The 17,675-nt window shown below is 37.6% G+C and overlaps 1 protein-coding gene across 1 annotated transcript; it reads right to left on the bottom strand.

Annotated features, from left to right (window-relative positions):
* Positions 1-656: 656 nt before the first annotated feature.
* Positions 657-17,630, bottom strand: SPAG1 (sperm associated antigen 1; the record flags this gene model as incomplete). The annotated part of the gene is made up of 9 exons (XM_009072595.1): positions 657-788; positions 939-1,313; positions 3,241-3,396; positions 6,489-6,615; positions 7,513-7,637; positions 9,290-9,434; positions 13,744-13,896; positions 17,026-17,125; positions 17,506-17,630. Coding segments are annotated over 9 exons (1,438 nt in total), but the record flags the coding sequence as incomplete, so codon positions are not given.
* Between the last annotated feature and the right edge of the window lie 45 nt (positions 17,631-17,675).

Raw genomic sequence — 17,675 nt, 5'->3', positions numbered from 1 at the left:
TCCACAAACACAGAACAAAAAGTAATTCTCTGTGCACTAAAAATTACTCGCTTGTTAAAAATATACCCATTTATTAACTGTTTTCTTTCCATGACAAGCTAATGTAGAACTCATTCACCTCTGCTGCTAAGCTGTATTGCACCAAAATATTTAAATCTGTGTTGTATAGACCAGGGACAGCGGAGAAACAGATGGTCCGAAAAACGTTAATACTTTATGTAAACTCATTTTAGCAAAACTACTGCTAAACTGACCCGTTTATCTTGAAGACACTTCTTTATCACAAGAACAGGAACTCACAAAACGATACAAGGGATGACTACAAGTGCATTATCTATTGTACCAGCAAGTTATTTCACATTATATACATAATGCAAAATGTATTTTTCTATGTGTAATTAACACAGTCTAAATAAAATCAGTGTGCCAAATAAAACAAACTCTGCTACTGAACATAGACATGCGTTAAATTCTAGAGAAGTGTACAACTACAAGGAAAAAGAGCAGCAAGTTTTAAATGTGCAGATGCTGTCGAGACAGAGTAAGATTCCAGCAATCCAGGTAAAGACCCCCTTGAACCCACACAAGGCTGCAGAGTTCACCCATCCATCTCATACACACAAACTATATGCATGCAGCCAATAAACTTTAACTTCTTAGAGTTCATAAACCTTTTTAAGGCTCTCAAGATCTTCCAATGAGTACTGGTCACTCTGGTTTTCTGAAAGCAAGTCAAACAGTTGCTGCACTTGTTCTTTTTCATTTTTGCTAAGAAGAGCCAGCACCAGCTGAAATAAAAAAAAATATTGGGAATTAGCACAGGTTGACTGAAATCAGAGTATCTGACAGAGATACAGAATCAGTGTATCACTTTAAGCCATGAAAATTTCCTTTATGCTACTGTGCAATTTAAGTACACGCTCAGTCTATGTTCTTACCTTAAACCTTTCTGCTTTGCTCAAGTAGAAGAGGTGCTGATACACAAGGCCAGGATCTTTTCCAGCTACATAATATTCCAATGACTGGATAAAAATCAAAAAGGTTTCTCCTTCAAGTTTGTTACTTAGCAGCACTGGCAATTTTTTTGGATCAGTAATTGTTAAAAGATCTGCACAAGCAGCTTTATCCTTATTGGCATTCACTGCATTTACAATCTGACCGAAGTCATAGGCATTAGTTGGTTCAGAAACACGAAGCTTCTCACAGGACTTCAGTGGCAAACTCTTCTGAGCCTCCTCCTTAGAAGCAACGTGATCAGTCACATCTTCTGATGAAGCAAATTGTCTCTCCTCCTGTTCATCAGGTTCAGTCACCTTCACAAAGCAAATGACAACAAATCATTTTAATGTGGACACAGAGATAAACTGAAGCTGCAAAAACTGCACACACCCATCATGTCACTAAATTAAAGCTGCCATTCTCCTCTTCATAACAGAAAGGCACCTACGTTCTTCTTTGTCCTACTGCCCCCAGAACAGCCCCTCGCTAAGTCATCTCTAAAGGTCTGGAGTCAAAAGTGTGTATTTTACACTTCTTTCACTGCTTGGCTCTCCACTGCAGAACAACAGCTGGAGACCACCCAGAGAAAGCCAAGGAGGTCTGTACACATCTCTTAAATGTGAAGGCACAGAAGACAGTGAGAACTGAAGTGAAGGCACCAGACACACGTTTCATCTCAGGACAGTACAGGTACTTGGCAGCTGTATCAGGTTGCTGTTTGGAGTCCTGCTGGAATGAGCTCCTCGTGGTTGAACTCCCTGAATACCCACTTAACTTCTCCCAAGTTTGCAGCCTGCATCAAGCTTCAGGAAACAGTCACTTCAGAAAATTAGCTATAGATTCAACTACATTTGCTACTATGCTTTTCAAGCCATCAAGAGTTGTGAAATAAGTGTAACCTGACTAAAACTCACTGAACAGGGTCTCTCAAAGGATGCCAAAGGCTTTTGAGAGGTCTGAAGATACTGTATCGCATAGCACAGGGCACTAGTCAGCTTCTGAAAACACTGCACTGGGCTCAAATACTTTGTTCTGTTTTTCAACAAACCTTAGAATCAAGAGAGAAATTTTGACTGGTTTTTATATAACTACAACTTGATTAAAATGGAATAGTGATGATAAATCAATCTTCTCTCATTTTCCTTACTTTTCTTTGCAGTCTGTTTTCCTGGAACTACCTTGTATTCCAGCACTAAGACAGAGGAGGCTCTCTACACTGCAGCTGTAATTATGACAGCAAACATAAATGCTTCCTGCCCCACCCCTGGAAAAATTACCACTGCCAGTTACGTAGTTAGCTGGTCTCTGAACAATGTGGTCACTTCCCAAACCTCCTCTAAACACTTTCCAGGCCCCTTTGTTTGTCAGAACTCGGAGATTAACCAACACTGTGCTCAGCTTGTGCCAGTTACATAAAATCCCATGAACTCGTGACAATGTGAAGTGTTTCAGTCAAACAATTTTCTTCTATACTAGTAACTGCAGTTTCCATTATACCAACATTACATTATCAAATTACACTGTACAGACAGGTAGCTATGTATTTTAACTATACATTTTTAAATTAAAAGGGGGGAAATTCTTAAAGGACCAGCAAAGCTACAATCCAAAAATATAAGATGACTGAGAAAATTCCTTCACCACGTAATTCTACCCAGAACTGCACAAGGCTAACTTGATCTTGTACATAACATTACATCACGTGTTTCTTTTACAAGATCCTACAGATGTTTTTCTCTTGCTCTTTAGGCAGGGTTCTGTGTCTCTCTCCCGTGACTTTCTGACTAGCACAGGAGCAGCCAGCACAGCACACCTGCTGACCATGAACCTCTGCAGCACAGCCCTGAGGAGCAGAGGCTTTAACAGCCACACTGCTGTTTGACAGCCATTTTCTGTAAAGCACTTATTTCAAAGTCTAAGCAGCTTTTGTTTTCAAGGAGCATATCCTTGAGTTTAATGCCATTTAAATGGACTTTTCCCATTTCTGCCATGGTTCTGAATACACTTCAGAGCAGTCCAAACTTTACTATAGAATACAATCAACCCTGAACACATCACATGCAAAACTCCTCCAATATACCCACAAAATAATGTGAAAAATACAACCCTACCCCCCAAAAATGTAGAGCTACGATGGACAAAACAAAAGCCTTAATATTATCTCTTCAAATGTGTGGCTTCTGTCCTCTTTCATTTTTTAAAAAACCAATTTGTTTGCTTTTAAAAATTGAGCAGGTATACCTCTTGTATGGTGATTTGCCCGTGCTGACTGCCAGCTCCGGCACTGCTGGCAAGGTGAAGCAGTTGAGTTACCTCCTCTAATTCATTCTGTGCTTCAAGAACATTTGGATCCATTACAAGTACTCTGTTGAAATCATCCACACTGGCTTGATAATTCTGTAAGTAGAAGGGAGAGTATTTTTCCACAAGCACATCACTAGAAGCATAAATCTGAACTGCCACACTGTCCTCTACAAAAAAGAAGAGTGAAAGTGCTGGGATATTAAGTAGACTAAAGTAATCTAAATACAGACATTGTAATTTCATTAAAGGGGAAAAAAGGAAACTGAGACTGAGTTTGAGTTAATATTTTGCAAGTAATTACTTCTGATTAAATATGCAATATGAAATAATTTATTCTCAGAAACATATTCCCTGTATCAGAGAACAAGTTATTTAAGATTGCTGCTGTTAAGCATAATTGCTGACAGTGTAACACTGCTTCAAGATTAATATAATGTGAGTCCATCAACAGTTTCCATACTTGCTCTGCCAATAAAAGAGTTAAATTAAGCTTTGACTAAAAATATACCTCAACTTCCCGGGCTTCAACCCACAGATCATCTCTTACAGCGAGACTTTTGGCAATACCTGATAAGACAGACTGCTATGAACTCTGGGATAAACAGGATTAGGACAAACACAGTGACACAGTGGCATTAGGACACTGTTTCTCAATAATCAGTCTTATAATTCAATGCTTTTATTTACATTTTTTTCATATTAGGAATTACTAATGTTGAGACTAAATTTTCTGGACAAAGTTAATAACAACAAATCTGAGAAATGTTGGAACACCACACAGAAAAATCAAGACCCTCAAGGGCTGGAGTATCAAAAATAAGGATGAAATGTAGCAGTAAAAGGCCATGCAGACAGCCTGATTTCTTGTGTGACGGACCTGGTATTTCTTCTGTTCCTTTCATAAGGTTATTATTAAATCATTTGTATTATCATGGGAAAAAATCCTCATGTACTACCTGAGGTATTTCCTCAGCATCTCCACTTTCAATGCTGATGACCAGTACTTAAGGTGCAGAGATGCTCCAGCAAGTCTGCAGGTGAACTGAAGCCTGACAGACTGCGAGGGAAGAGTGACTTGCGTAGCCTTAGCCAATGAATGCAGAAAAGGGCAGGTTGCTTTCATCAGAAATCCACTACTTATTAAGCTAAACCATCTGAATTACAGAGAAATGAGAATCTGGAACAGACTTCTGAACATAGTAACTAGGGTCAATAAGCAACCAACTGAACTTAAAAGTGCATCCTGCCAGACTTCTCCACAAATATCATACAAGAAGGCTGTACCCAAAGCAAGAGACTGGGCTGTCAGCTGTAGAAGATGTCACCTAGAATCCTCTGTCCTGTCACATGCCTAATGCAACAGACAAGCACGGTTTTTCCCTGATCTTCCCTTAACTACATCTCATCTACCCTAATTTACTACATGAAATTCCACTGCAGTTTTTGTAGGTAAATACCTGGGTTATTTAAAAAAAAAAACACTTCCCAGCTTAGTTAAGTCCTTGCCAAATTACATAATTTCAGCTCCTAAAATCTGTCATTACAGAATCATTGGGCAACTTCAGATCACTGTTGTTGCTTTCCCTGGTTCTACGGATCACCCGTATCCCTGGAATTAGCAATAATGGAAGATACTGAATCCAACCACGAAACATTTGGGAGTCCTCAGCTCAGACTGTTCTGCAGAAATCCCTAGCACTGTGTTTCAGGTTGTATTCAAAAACACAAAGAAAAGCACTTTTTTTCTAGGGTATTCAAAAAAGCAGAAGTTACTTCTCCAATATTTGATATTCTTCACAAGTGTCTAATACTTTTTTTTCTGACTGGCAGAATCACTATACACCTCTGCTCATATTTATACTGATATTTTATCAAGTTCAACAACATGAAGTTACAAGTGATTAATACCAGGTAGATTGGTACATTTACAGAAAAAATACTACACAAAATTAAGACTTTTCACCTTTTGTGAACATTAATTATACTTTCAAGATTTCATAGCTACTATAACAGAGGAACAAATTTAACACAAACAAAAGATCCCATGGTTCCCACGACTTGCATTTGGAACTATAACATGGGATGAGACTAGGCCAGTACACTGCTAAGCACAAACAGGTTGGTCTCAGGTGATTTGTAAGCCAAGAGACAATCAGGTCATTTTTGGTTAAGGCATGAAACATAATGGAGGTCTGAGCTCATTGTCCATTCATTCAAAGGACAATGCTGAAACCTGGTGGCCCTTCAGTTATAAAGAGCAACATGGAAGAAAGCACTTAAGAAACTTGTTTAAAATACTTGTAAAATTTAATACAAAGTAGATGATCACAGTTCCACCATGAGCCAAGGAGGTGAGAAGTTGATAATGCAATACCAGGTAAGAGGTGACAGGTAGAACAAGGATTGCTACGAGAGAATTATGAAGTGCAGAGGCTAATTTAACATCACTGAAGAAGGGGAAGCAGAGGGATGGACAAAAGGAACGACATGGTTCAAGTGATGAAACCTGAGATTCACAGTCACATTCAGGATGGATATGAGTTATCCAGATAGGCATTTATGATTCTTGGGTAGAAAAGTTACTCTAAAAACTGTGTGTAAGATGAGCACAGTACAGACACCACCAACACTGAGCAGATGGAAAGGAAAAGGCTGAGTACCAACACTGCCACAGAGTGAGAAAGTACAATACTGACAAAGGTTTGTAATGTCTTTGGGGGAATAAAGAGAAGAAAAACAAAGGTAATTAAAACCGTGGTTTAATATGACAGGCACTTAAACATGAAGACAGCTTGAGATTTGAGTTTGGACAGATGAAGACAGACCTGGAGAGAATCCATTTGTCATCATCAAGGTTATAGTAAACACCTTGACAGATAAAACAGACTGGGATACCCAGAAGAATACTGGAACAGATTTGAAAGTTGCTTAACCAATCTCCAAACAAACCTCATTTATCCCAATGTTCTTGTATTTTCTCAAATTATTACATGTCAACACGCAGGTATTTGCGTTTCAAAAATATTTATATAACATTTTATGTATGCCTAATGCTCTCAAAGTAATAAATCATCACCATTGTGTACTTTGTATTCACCCACTGACTGCAACTACTCCATTGCCTTTGAAGAAGATAAGCAAGTTTATTAGTGCTTAAGAATACCTGCTATGTTCTTTTTCCTCACCTGTAATCCTTTGTATGCTAGTGCTCTTCTATAAAAGGCTTTAATATTAGAATCTTCTATCTGAAGAACGTGATCACAGTCCTGCTTAGCCTCTTCATATTTACAGAGTTTCAAGTAACAGAGAGCTCTAACACAGAAAAACAGAATAGACTGCAAAATAAGTAAATTCTACAGTACTGTAGTGCAAACAGTATCTGACTTGCAGTGTTAATTACAGTATTTCACACAACTCAGTCTCAATGTGGTATTTTTATAGTACATCAAAACCATTAAGAACATCACTGCATAGATTTAGAGAGGGCCAATTCCTGCAACAAAATTCAAAATTCAAGTATTAACTAATGGTTGAAGTTAGGCAGATATGCAACTATAAAGGCAGAACATATGTTAGTATAATATGATAGTATAGTTATTAATGTAATATGGATTTATACAGCCAAGTGCTCCAAATGAAACAAACAATACTGCTTTCTGCACCCAATTATTACTTGGAAGTCTCCTATTCAAGTCCTGGTCTAATCAAATCCCTCTTAGTTTGTGAAAGCTGATAAGATTACAGCATAAAGAATTATACTGCAGAATTAGGTCAACCTTTAAAATAATGCTGATGTATGACCGTGTTACCACTTTTCTTTTCTCAGGATGTACATTTTCTCTGAATTATTACTCTTCATATTTGAGATACTGCTACTGAATGTTAAGTTTTTAATTCAAATCATAGCAGTATCCTCAAAAAATGCTGCAAAATGCTATGCTAATTATAACTTCTACTATTGCTTACTCTATTTATACAATGATTTTAAGATATACGTCAGTGACATTAATGTTTGCTCCCCCTGGGAAATAATGTGGTTTAACAAAAAAAAAAAAAATCAATTTTGTTATTAGAACAATTATTAAGTGGGGGGAAAAAAAAAAATCCCTTTTTCACAACAGTGACTGAAGGGATGCAAAATTTCTATTTGCAGTGAGAAAACATAACTACTGTTACCCCACAAAGCAGAGTTAGATTTTGGATCTTTACCTGTTAGTGTAGACAGTACATTCCTCAGTGTTTAGCTTCATACATTCACTGTATTTATTTACAGCTTCTTCATATTCCCCCATTTTTACAAAATCATTCCCTTCACTTTTCAATCTCTTGAACTTCTCCATAGCTTCCTCACCTACATCACAAAGGGATCACAGTGTTACATAAGCAGGTCAGTTCACTAAGGGTGGCTGAATAATCTACACAGACTAAGAATAAATGCCTGGCAACTGGAGTATCTTTATCTGCCTACACATTGCCACTCCTGTCCCCAACCTCCCTGCTACTCTAAGAGGCATAAGCTACCACAACTACATTTGGATCAACACATACTTCCACCAGCCTTTCACCTCCTTCCACCTACCCTGTCCGTGTGGGACAGAGGGACTACCTATGTCCACTGAGACACTAGTTTTGCTTACAATGGTGGAGATTTAATCAGCAGGATTAAAGGCCTTCTGGATCTGCACTATCACTCCAAGGTGGCTACAATTTGATCTAATAATCCTTTTGCAAGCAACTATCACAATTACTAAGCTAAACCAACAATGACAAACAAATCACCACATCAGTTGGTGTTAGGGATACATCAGTAATGTTCTGTTAATAACTATGTATAAAAGATGCTTTGTGGAACCTGGAAACACCTAACTACAATTTGTTTTTTATTAATACCATGTTATTCCCTAATTGCCTTTCCTTCTAATTCCACATCTTTTGCTGCATATGCTTTTGGGTTAGACTACAATTTTTAGCTGTGTTTGTGGCAAAAAAATGATCATGACTGCAGCTTTGTGTCTCTGTTTTGAGCAAACAATAATAAGCAACATAGCTCTGAGTAAACCACAATGGAACAATCTACTTTTTGCACCTTGCTAAAGAATACAAGCCCCTTGCCAAGCTGACCATTACTGCTGGCAGGCTTCAGCACCAGCTATCACTGTCAGGGCTCACTGATGCAGCACAGGCCTGAGAAGGCAACCACAACTTAAGAGTCAGCCTTCAGGGAAGAAAATAGTTACACAATCTTCATCAAATATTCCTAAAACCAAAGCCTAACCAAAGCCATGTTTGATTGAGCTATGTTTTGTGCCAAAATGCTGCCAAGCCCTTGAAGGACATTCATTATTGCAGTAATGCATTATGGACAGATAACCCCAACACTGCCACATATTTGCCCAACAACCCATCCTAAAATGAAACAAAACAAACCAAAAATAACCCACCCAGAAGTGTTCTTCTGTAGCACATGTCACTCAATACTGTCACCTGCAAGTCTACCCTTTTTATCCTGAGGAGCTGAGTAATGCTTTCACAAGGAATTGAGTGACAGTCACAGATTATACAGCTCTTATGTTACTGAGGTTGGGTGTTTGTTTGGGTGGTGGTTTTTGGGGGGAGAAAACCATGTTATAACTGCAGTATAATGTCAGGGACACTACAGATACTAGTGTTACGACTCAATGTACTGCTGATGAGTATTTCTGATAACTTTATATAACTTCAGAAATTACATGCTGCAAACTACATCACTTGGTTTAAAAAAATTATTGCAACTGTGGCTCCATAACCTACATTAAACTCAATCATGTAAATGACAATGACCTACTCTGACTTTTCACAAAGGTCTCTGCTCAGTATTTTCTAAAGCACTTTCCTTGACATTACTAAAACATAGTCCATCTTTCAATTACATAATTTTCCTTTTTATCTATCTTTATTTGCATTAGCCATACATACGATTCATCTCCACTTGCTCTTCTCTTTTGACATCTGTAGTACTTCCTGGCTCATTCTCTGAAGTGTTGTTTCCTCCATCCCACCTGTGCAGCTGAGCAGCAACTGGGACAACTGGAATTGGTGGCAGTTTCTCCCTCCAACTGGGCCCATCCTGATCTATTAAAGTCTTTGTTATTCTGAAAGAGAACAGCCCCACCAATATGACTTTTCATATATTTAACTCACACTTCAATGACTTATGCCCAAATTAACTAATGCTATGTTCCAGTTTCTAAAAACATTGAACAATTATCCTTAAGACTAATTTAAAAAGATTGTCAGAGCAGTCAACAGCATTGCACTCCTTTAAGACTTTTCCACCTTTTAGAGTACTTATGTTGGCATTTAGAAGACAGGCAGACTTCAGCATGATCTGTAAATACGTAAGCCAATGACTGATTCTGTGACTGAGCTCTAAATGCTGCCTACCACATCCAATAAAGAAAGAAGAAAAAAAAATTTTTTTAACTTACTCGTCTCAGCTGTTCATAGGTGTTATTTTTAACAAGTGTAGCTTACAATGTCCTCAGACAAAGTGTGGTACCTAGATTTGCACATGTCAAGTGAAACCTCTTATGCAGCTGTCTAAATAAGCAATGCAGGTGCCAAAGTAGGCTGCATTAAGTTGCATTTTATAGTTTTATGGTCAGAAATTCATCAATTTATCCACATTTAAAAGTACTTTCATTATATACAAAAACTGTTCAGTCTTCCTTAAAACAACACATATACGTAGGTCAACAATTTCCGTACATGAGAGGTTCAATCCAAAAATCCATTCCAGTGGGAGTTTCCCACTGCCGTGCTACATGGCGGAGAAAGGCCTAAGTAAACATGGTAAGTGAAGCCATTTGAGATTTCATGGTTCCATCACAAATTCTGTAGTGGTTTTTTTAAACCCAAACAAATATTAAGCAATGATGAGAAGAATAGCGAGATAAACATATTCTAATCTCAAAATGAGTTTGAGAGTCAAGTTCAACTAGCAGTAAGTCTAATACGTACTTTAAAAAAGGAAAATTCTGAATTGAGTAGCAAAGCAAGTCATGTTGATACTATAGCAAATAAACCTCAAATTTTTATTGTAGCTGCATTTCCATACAAAACGGGTGTAAAAAACATAGTACAGGAATACGCATCCAAAAAAAATAAATATAAGAACCTAGCAAGTGACATGAAGCATGACGTAGCATGAGCATAAATTACCCAATCAAGTTTGCTTGTTTAGCTTTGTTCTTTGTAATTATGTGAATAACAGCCATTAAAATTAAAAAAAAAGCATTGGTATGATACTATGGCAACAGAGTCAGAGCACTCAACACCTAATTCTTTTCCCATTAGAGTACAACAGAAAAACTACTACAAAGCAGTACCTGTTCTGACCTTCTTCATGTAAAACAGATATTACCAAAATACTTCCATCAACGCTAGAGACTGAAAGGTCTGTTCATAGAGCTACCTAATGTGAGATTCTATGTATTACATCATGCTGCATGAAACACACCATTTCTTGCATTCCTGAATTGAAACTATATTTCTTCATACACAGAATATCACATTTTGCAGTATAATCTAGTTGCTTTATTTGTTTGCTAAGTGAACAAAAAGACTATTTTTCTGTGTGTTAACTGCATATGCCCTTCCAAGGGTTTTCCTCTACCTGTGCTGTTTCTAAGCATTTTATAGGACATACCAACAAAGCAGCTTGTCCAAGTATCTCTGTGCTCTAAGTTTACTAAAACTTCAGGATTTTAATGATAACCCACTCAATTGTTAAGAAAAAATATGGCATACCACCATAAATTAAACAACCCTAAGGTTTACTCAGGTTATTTTATTAGAGAACAAAACAGTTCATATTAAGAGGTCAATTCATTAGATTTAGGTATTTCCCATAGAAAGGAATGGAATAATTCTACAGTAAGCCATACCCGTAGTATTAACTTCTTGTTGATTTTTTTTCAATTTATCATAATGGGCTTAAAAAGTTGAAGAAAAGTTGGAGAAACCTCATCTAATTCATCCAAGTCCACAGAAAGCAGCCTGCAGTATCTGATCATCAACTGACTTCTTGTAATACAATAATGTAAGCATACTCTTTTGTGGAAATGCATACCTGTGTGCCATGGTTAGTGTGAAAAGCACAGGTATCTCATGAAAAAGCTGGGACAAACACACTCATTTCCCACCACCAGCACCCTCACGTGATCCAACAAACCAGCAATTCTGGAGTTTAACACAAACTCATTTCTACAGGACAATATTCCTATGGGACTTTGCAAAAACAGCTTCCAGGATACCTCATGCAATTTGCTCACTGGTATTAAAAGAGTTGAGACAACTGCAATAGAACTTCAGCTCAGTAAAGAGGAAATGCATAAATACATTCCCACACATTGGAGCTTCCGTATTTCTAACAGTGAAAAGCAAATAATAAACCACTCATTCAAGAGGAAATTAAAACACACAAAGCAGGAAATGCATTGCTGTTCATAAAGCTAGGAAAATGCCACTAATTAAAAGCATGCTTGAACTGCATTTTCCAGTTATTTGGCACACACCATTAAAAGAAACAGTCCTTCCAATGTATCTAAGAAATCACCTCAGGAACCAATAACAGACACAACTCAACATCATCTAACCAACATGATAAACACTCAAATAACTGTTTACACCTGTTTGCATTATGTACTTACACTCTTAATTATTTCCTTTTGAATGTAAAATGATCAGGTAAAGGCTTGATATTAAAAATTCCACTTGTCTTTTACATGAGTATTAAAAATACATGTGATTCTATGAATTTTTTGAAAGTCTGCTTAGTATGTAAGCACAGAGAGATAAGCCTTAACATGAGCTACCAAACTCAAGCAGGATGATGAGTTTTTCCTGTTAGCTTCCTACAGCATCACCATCCAGTTTTCCACAAGAACTCAAAATCCACGCGATCCCCCTTAAAAGCCAGTTGTTAAGACCTGATATCCCTAATACTAAAAAAAAAAATTAAATTACATTTTTAGGTTGCTCCTTAATGTTTTGTTAAAATTCCTTTTGGAAAGGCCTCTTACCTTGGCAATGAAGCTGAGTACTTTGGTAAACAATTTCAGTTGAATTCATAAATGATAAAATATTGAAAAATAAATTCTAGCAAAAGTTCAATTATGCAGGAGGTCTATGCTTTAGAAACTAATAATTTGCAAGCAAAAATGAATTACCAGCAGAAGAGAAGAAGGAAGAAGCAGCTGAAATAAGGTGATGGGTTGCCAGGGAAGAAAGAGTAATGAGCAGTGAAGCTAAAAACATAAGGAAGGCCTAGAGAGGAGAAAAGGAAGAGTGTTAAGGGGAAAAAAAGGAAATAAGCTTATTACTAAGCAAGTTACAAGTCAAGGAAAAATATGAAAAGAGTACCTGCAGGTAAAATAAGCCAACAAGAGTTTAAAAAAGTGTAATGATTACATAGATACCAGGAAAAGGAATTACCTCACCCATCCAGGTGCTCTATTATCAGCACAGACACAGGAGACCAGGAACAATTTATTATGTTATCAAAAAGTAGGACTTCTAAGAGAAGATGATAAAAGTGTCATGACCTCCTCTGGCCAAGGAAGCAGAATTTAAAGAAAGGTATTATGGACTTTTGAATGAAGTAATAATGCAAGTGCTCATGGCCTTGCCTTAAGAGGAAAAAAAAGGTCCTAGATTCCATTGTTAAAATTTGCATGCATGTGGGTTCCTGCCCAGTGACTAGGGGTAATGTTCTGCTTTCACATATGCTTTCTTTTGTCTATTAGAGAGGAAAGAAAAGGGGATGGAAAAATCCTACCATTCACACACTTACTCCATGTTAATGATAACAGTTACAATAGTGTGTATACACTAATTTTATACTATTAAAACAGAGATATAGAAATTCAGAGGTCTCCCTTGGCAGCAAGAATTAATGTTGGAAGTATTAACACTGAAAGATAATATTCAAATGTATTTTTTACACCCCTAAGCTTTGTAGCCAACACTGTATCAAGCTACTTCAGTGTTTCCACAACTGCAGCATGCTGAAGGATTCACACTTAACCTGATCTCCAACTGCCACAGAAAGACTGCTGATATGAAACAGAAACAGAAATAGAAATGTCAGATAAAAGGTATGGACCTTAAAGTATTACTTCATATGACATAAAATGCAAGTTAGGGAAGACAACAAGTAGAAGCACTAGTAAAAACAAAAACAACAAAACAAACTTAAAAATACTACACTTTTAAAAACCAGGAAGTGACCTACTCCTGGCAGAGGAAAATGCAAAATTATGGGAAAACAACTAAACAAAACAGTCAGTCCTCTAGTTATAATGCATTAGTTGTGATAATAACTCTGATAAAGAACAGAGGAAGTATGCAAAACAAATTTTCCATTTGGACAAATACCAGACAATTTGCAAGTGGAGTTACCTATTAGCACTATCATTTGCTGCTTGGATGCTGCTGTCTATTTGCAGGACTGTTTTATAATCGACGTATGCCTGGCGATATCGCTCCATAGACTCACTGGCCATTGCTCGGCGTAGAAGAGGCTTCAGGGAAAATGGCTGAAGCTCCAGAGCTCTGGAGAAAACAAAAGGAAAATGCAAAAATTGAAACAGAATAACTAATATTAAAAAACTATTTTACAATATGCACAACTATGCATCACTTTGTGATTTCAGATGGGCCTTACAGTAACATAATTAATGAAAATGAGACTAAGTGGTTCATATTGATACCCCAAATTACATGCAGTTTTGGAATTGTTAGTAAGCTTTTACCACAGCTTATTCAAATGCAAATCCCTGTCTTCCATTTGGAAAATTGCTCTCATCACCAAGCTATGATTAATGTAAAGTTTAAGAGCAAAAGCTCTTTTTCTTACGTCATGTCTCGATCTACAAGGATTTCAAGTACATAGTGCTTTTGCACACATGACTTTCAGTTCTTCTTTCTTACATGAAATTATGCATGTAAAAAATACATTCGGTAAGACATGAACATACACCTGTCTGTCTTTGGTTTGGAGGTTTTTGCCTGCCTTTTGTCTGTTTACTCTTCCTATTGTCTGCCTGGTCAACACTGAGCTCAATCCCTGACACTGTGCAATCGGAAGTCCTTCCCAGCACCACGTATTTTTGCAGCAATATGAAGAAGCAATCCACAAAGGCTTTATTTCTTAAAGACTACCTTTTTTTAACCTGTGATTCTTGCTAAAGAGAATTAGAGATAAACCTTGAAATACTGAAAATAAAATGAGTTCAATTAGATTTCCTGGAGTCATAAAGTAATTCAGGCTGAGATGCCCTGGGTCCAACTTTCTGCTACAGGGAGGGTCAGCTCTGAGATCAGACAAGGTTGCTCAGGACTTTATACAGCTGGGCCTTGAAATCCTCCAGGGGAATCTCTGCACAACATCTCTGGGCAACCTGTTGCACTGCCCCTCACTGTGCATGGGGAGAAGGTTACCCCAAATACACAGCCCCAAACATTGTGTGATTCTGTTTTTGCCTGTTGCCCCTTGTCCTCCCACAACACTGCCAGAAGAAGGCAGGATCCATCCTCTGGATGATCTCCTCACAGGTACTGGCAGGCTGCTGCTAGGACCCCTGGAAGCCATTCTCTTCTAAACTGAACAAACCCAGCTCACACAGTCTGTCCTCTCCAGGTATGTGCTCTGCAGTACACAACCACCTCTGTGACAGTTCACTGAACTCACACCAGGTGATCACTGTCTTTCTTGTACTGGGGAAGCTGAAAAGCAACATAGTTATCATAATGTTGTCTAACAAGTGCTGAGTACAAGGGATTAATCACTTCCCTCAATCCACTGGCTGTGCTCTGTTTATAAACCCAGCAGGCTGTTGGCCTTCTCTGCTGCAAATTGGCTTTGCACCATTGCTCCTCTTAAAGCTAGAGAAACTATTGATTTCTAGACTAAACATTTCCAATTTCAGTATCATAAATACTTCCAGTGCTCAATTTCTCTTTATGTTGCTGAGTGCGTTTGAAAAATGCAACAAAACATCTGCAAAAAATGCTTAACATTCTGTAACTCAGAAGAATATTAACACTGTATCAGGTTTCTAACATCAAGAATGAAGGGAAAAAATAACCATCAATAAATCTTCACTACTTGAAGAATAGCATCGGTGGGAATGGAAAATTGCATTTCCAGGGCAGAATGCAAAGCTACTACCGGCAGGGACCAAACCACACCACAGTGCTAAATAAATCACCATTAGTGCACAGGAGCCCTATTTCACCCTCTGTAACAAGAGTCAGAAGCACTCCAAATCACAGGCTTGAGACAGAGGTACAACACAGGGGTTTTTATACACTTCTAAGTCCTAAACAGCTGAAACTTAATAAAGGGCAAATATTCAATACTTATTTTCATATCACAAATATCAGCACTACATAATTTTTTTATTTTGAAATCAAGTACCTTATTTGCAGATCATCCTTTATGTTGTACTGCCTAGAGATTTATTTGACATTGCCTAATCTGTCTGTGTTTGCAGTTTTGCAGTTCTCCTTCCCAGTCCCTAAATTATTTCTACCTCTGCATTATTTCTACCACTAAGCATCATGGGCCCCTGTGTATCCAGAAAATAAGCATGGCATTAAGGACACTAGCATTAGGTAGTAGGAAAATAAGCTTTCAATTGGTAAGAACACAAAGCCCAAAACCTTTGTATTACTGATTTCAGCTGGTCTTAAACATACTTCAGACCTCTGAACAGAAAATTGTGATGGCTCCCTCAGTGTGCCATCTCATTTTAAAGGCCAGCTGTCTGTGGTCCTGCACCTCTTTTAACAAATGATTACTAAAAGTCATTTATTTCAGAAAACTTTTCTGTCAGGGAGAATATACACACAAATGATTACTAAAAGTCATTTATTTCAGAAAACTTTTCTGTCAGGGAGAATATACACACTAAGATAAGTATTTTGTTACCAAGAAGGTACATGTGTATTTTATTTTTAGTTCTGGAGGGTTACTTTAACAGTTCAGTTGTGCTGTACTAAAACTCATCTGATTAATTAATATAATTTCTAACTGTTTAAGGGTACTTTTTTGCTCCTTAAGCTTCAGCTTTACCAACAAAAATATTTTTTAAAAAATTAATCAGGAATATAATAATAATTTAGTGGACGACAGTGCTTGGAAGTTATTGAAGATGCCTAATCTTCTCTAACTCCTGTATCCTTACAAACCACAACAAGCAGAAACCTCAATTCCTGAACAGCTGTAATTACTGTTTATAAGTATGCTAAGTATATATTAACAAACCCCAAACTAAAACAACAAACCAAACAGAGAACACACAAATATACACCATACACATGCTTGAAAGCAATTTCCAACACTGTAATAAGCATTTGCCTTAACAAAGCTTTTACATATGTTACTGCAGAAGCCCATTGTAAGCCTGCTTTTGTATTAAAAATTTTAATCCTGCTATGCAGTTCTGTGTACACAAGAAGCTTAAAAACTGCCCTTACACAGTAAAACTAAGTTGAAAGTTACTCCTTCCCTAATTTCCATGTGGTTGTTTACATAACTGACAAGGGTATCTGTCATTCAGACAGGGAATCAGACTTCACTGATACTGTCATGAGTCAAACTGCAATACTCACGTACCAGTTATAATGTTTAATCATCATCAGGAATGTTGTTGCACTACATGGGAGGATGAAATTTACCTGTTACAATCCTGAATGCAGTCACTGCAGTTCCCTTCTTTGAGGTAACATGCTGCTCTGTTTGAGTACAAGACACTTAAATCATCTGGACTCTGTTCTCCTAAAAGAAATCAGAATTAAAACCACAGACCATTACTAAAATGACACTCAAGAATTAAAGACTTGCGTACTCCAAGTTGCACTGCAGTGATGCAGTTTGCTGACAGTGCAAAGCTGTAAGGAGATTTCCTTTATCACCTCACCCAGAACATGTAATTACTCAACATAAATAAATGCCACCAGCTCTGCTCCAAATAAGTTAGAACATTATTTCACTCATCTTCCCCTATTTTCTGTCACGTGAATTCTTCACTGAACTGACAAAGAATTTACTGCACAGTAACCCCTGCCAAAATCCAGGGACAGGCTAAGTTCGTTCATTTGCAGCTCCTTCAAATCATCTAAACAGTCCTAGATTTAAGTCTAAGGAATTACACTCACCTAGTCCAAGGACGTGCTCAATTGCTTCCGAATATTTGAGCACGGCTTCTCCGAACTGTCCATTCTTAAACAACTCGTTTCCTTCACTTTTCAGTTTCGCTGCAGTGGGAGGAAGCGAAGTGGGGCTGGCACCCCCAGCCGACCCGGAGCTCTGCCCGCGCTGGGGGCTC

Source organism: Acanthisitta chloris, unplaced genomic scaffold (assembly GCF_000695815.1).
Source record: "Acanthisitta chloris isolate BGI_N310 unplaced genomic scaffold, ASM69581v1 scaffold12384, whole genome shotgun sequence".
Lineage (NCBI taxonomy): Eukaryota > Metazoa > Chordata > Aves > Passeriformes > Acanthisittidae > Acanthisitta > Acanthisitta chloris.
Note: the sequence above shows the minus strand (reverse complement) of the source record. Positions and strands in the feature narration are given on the sequence as shown.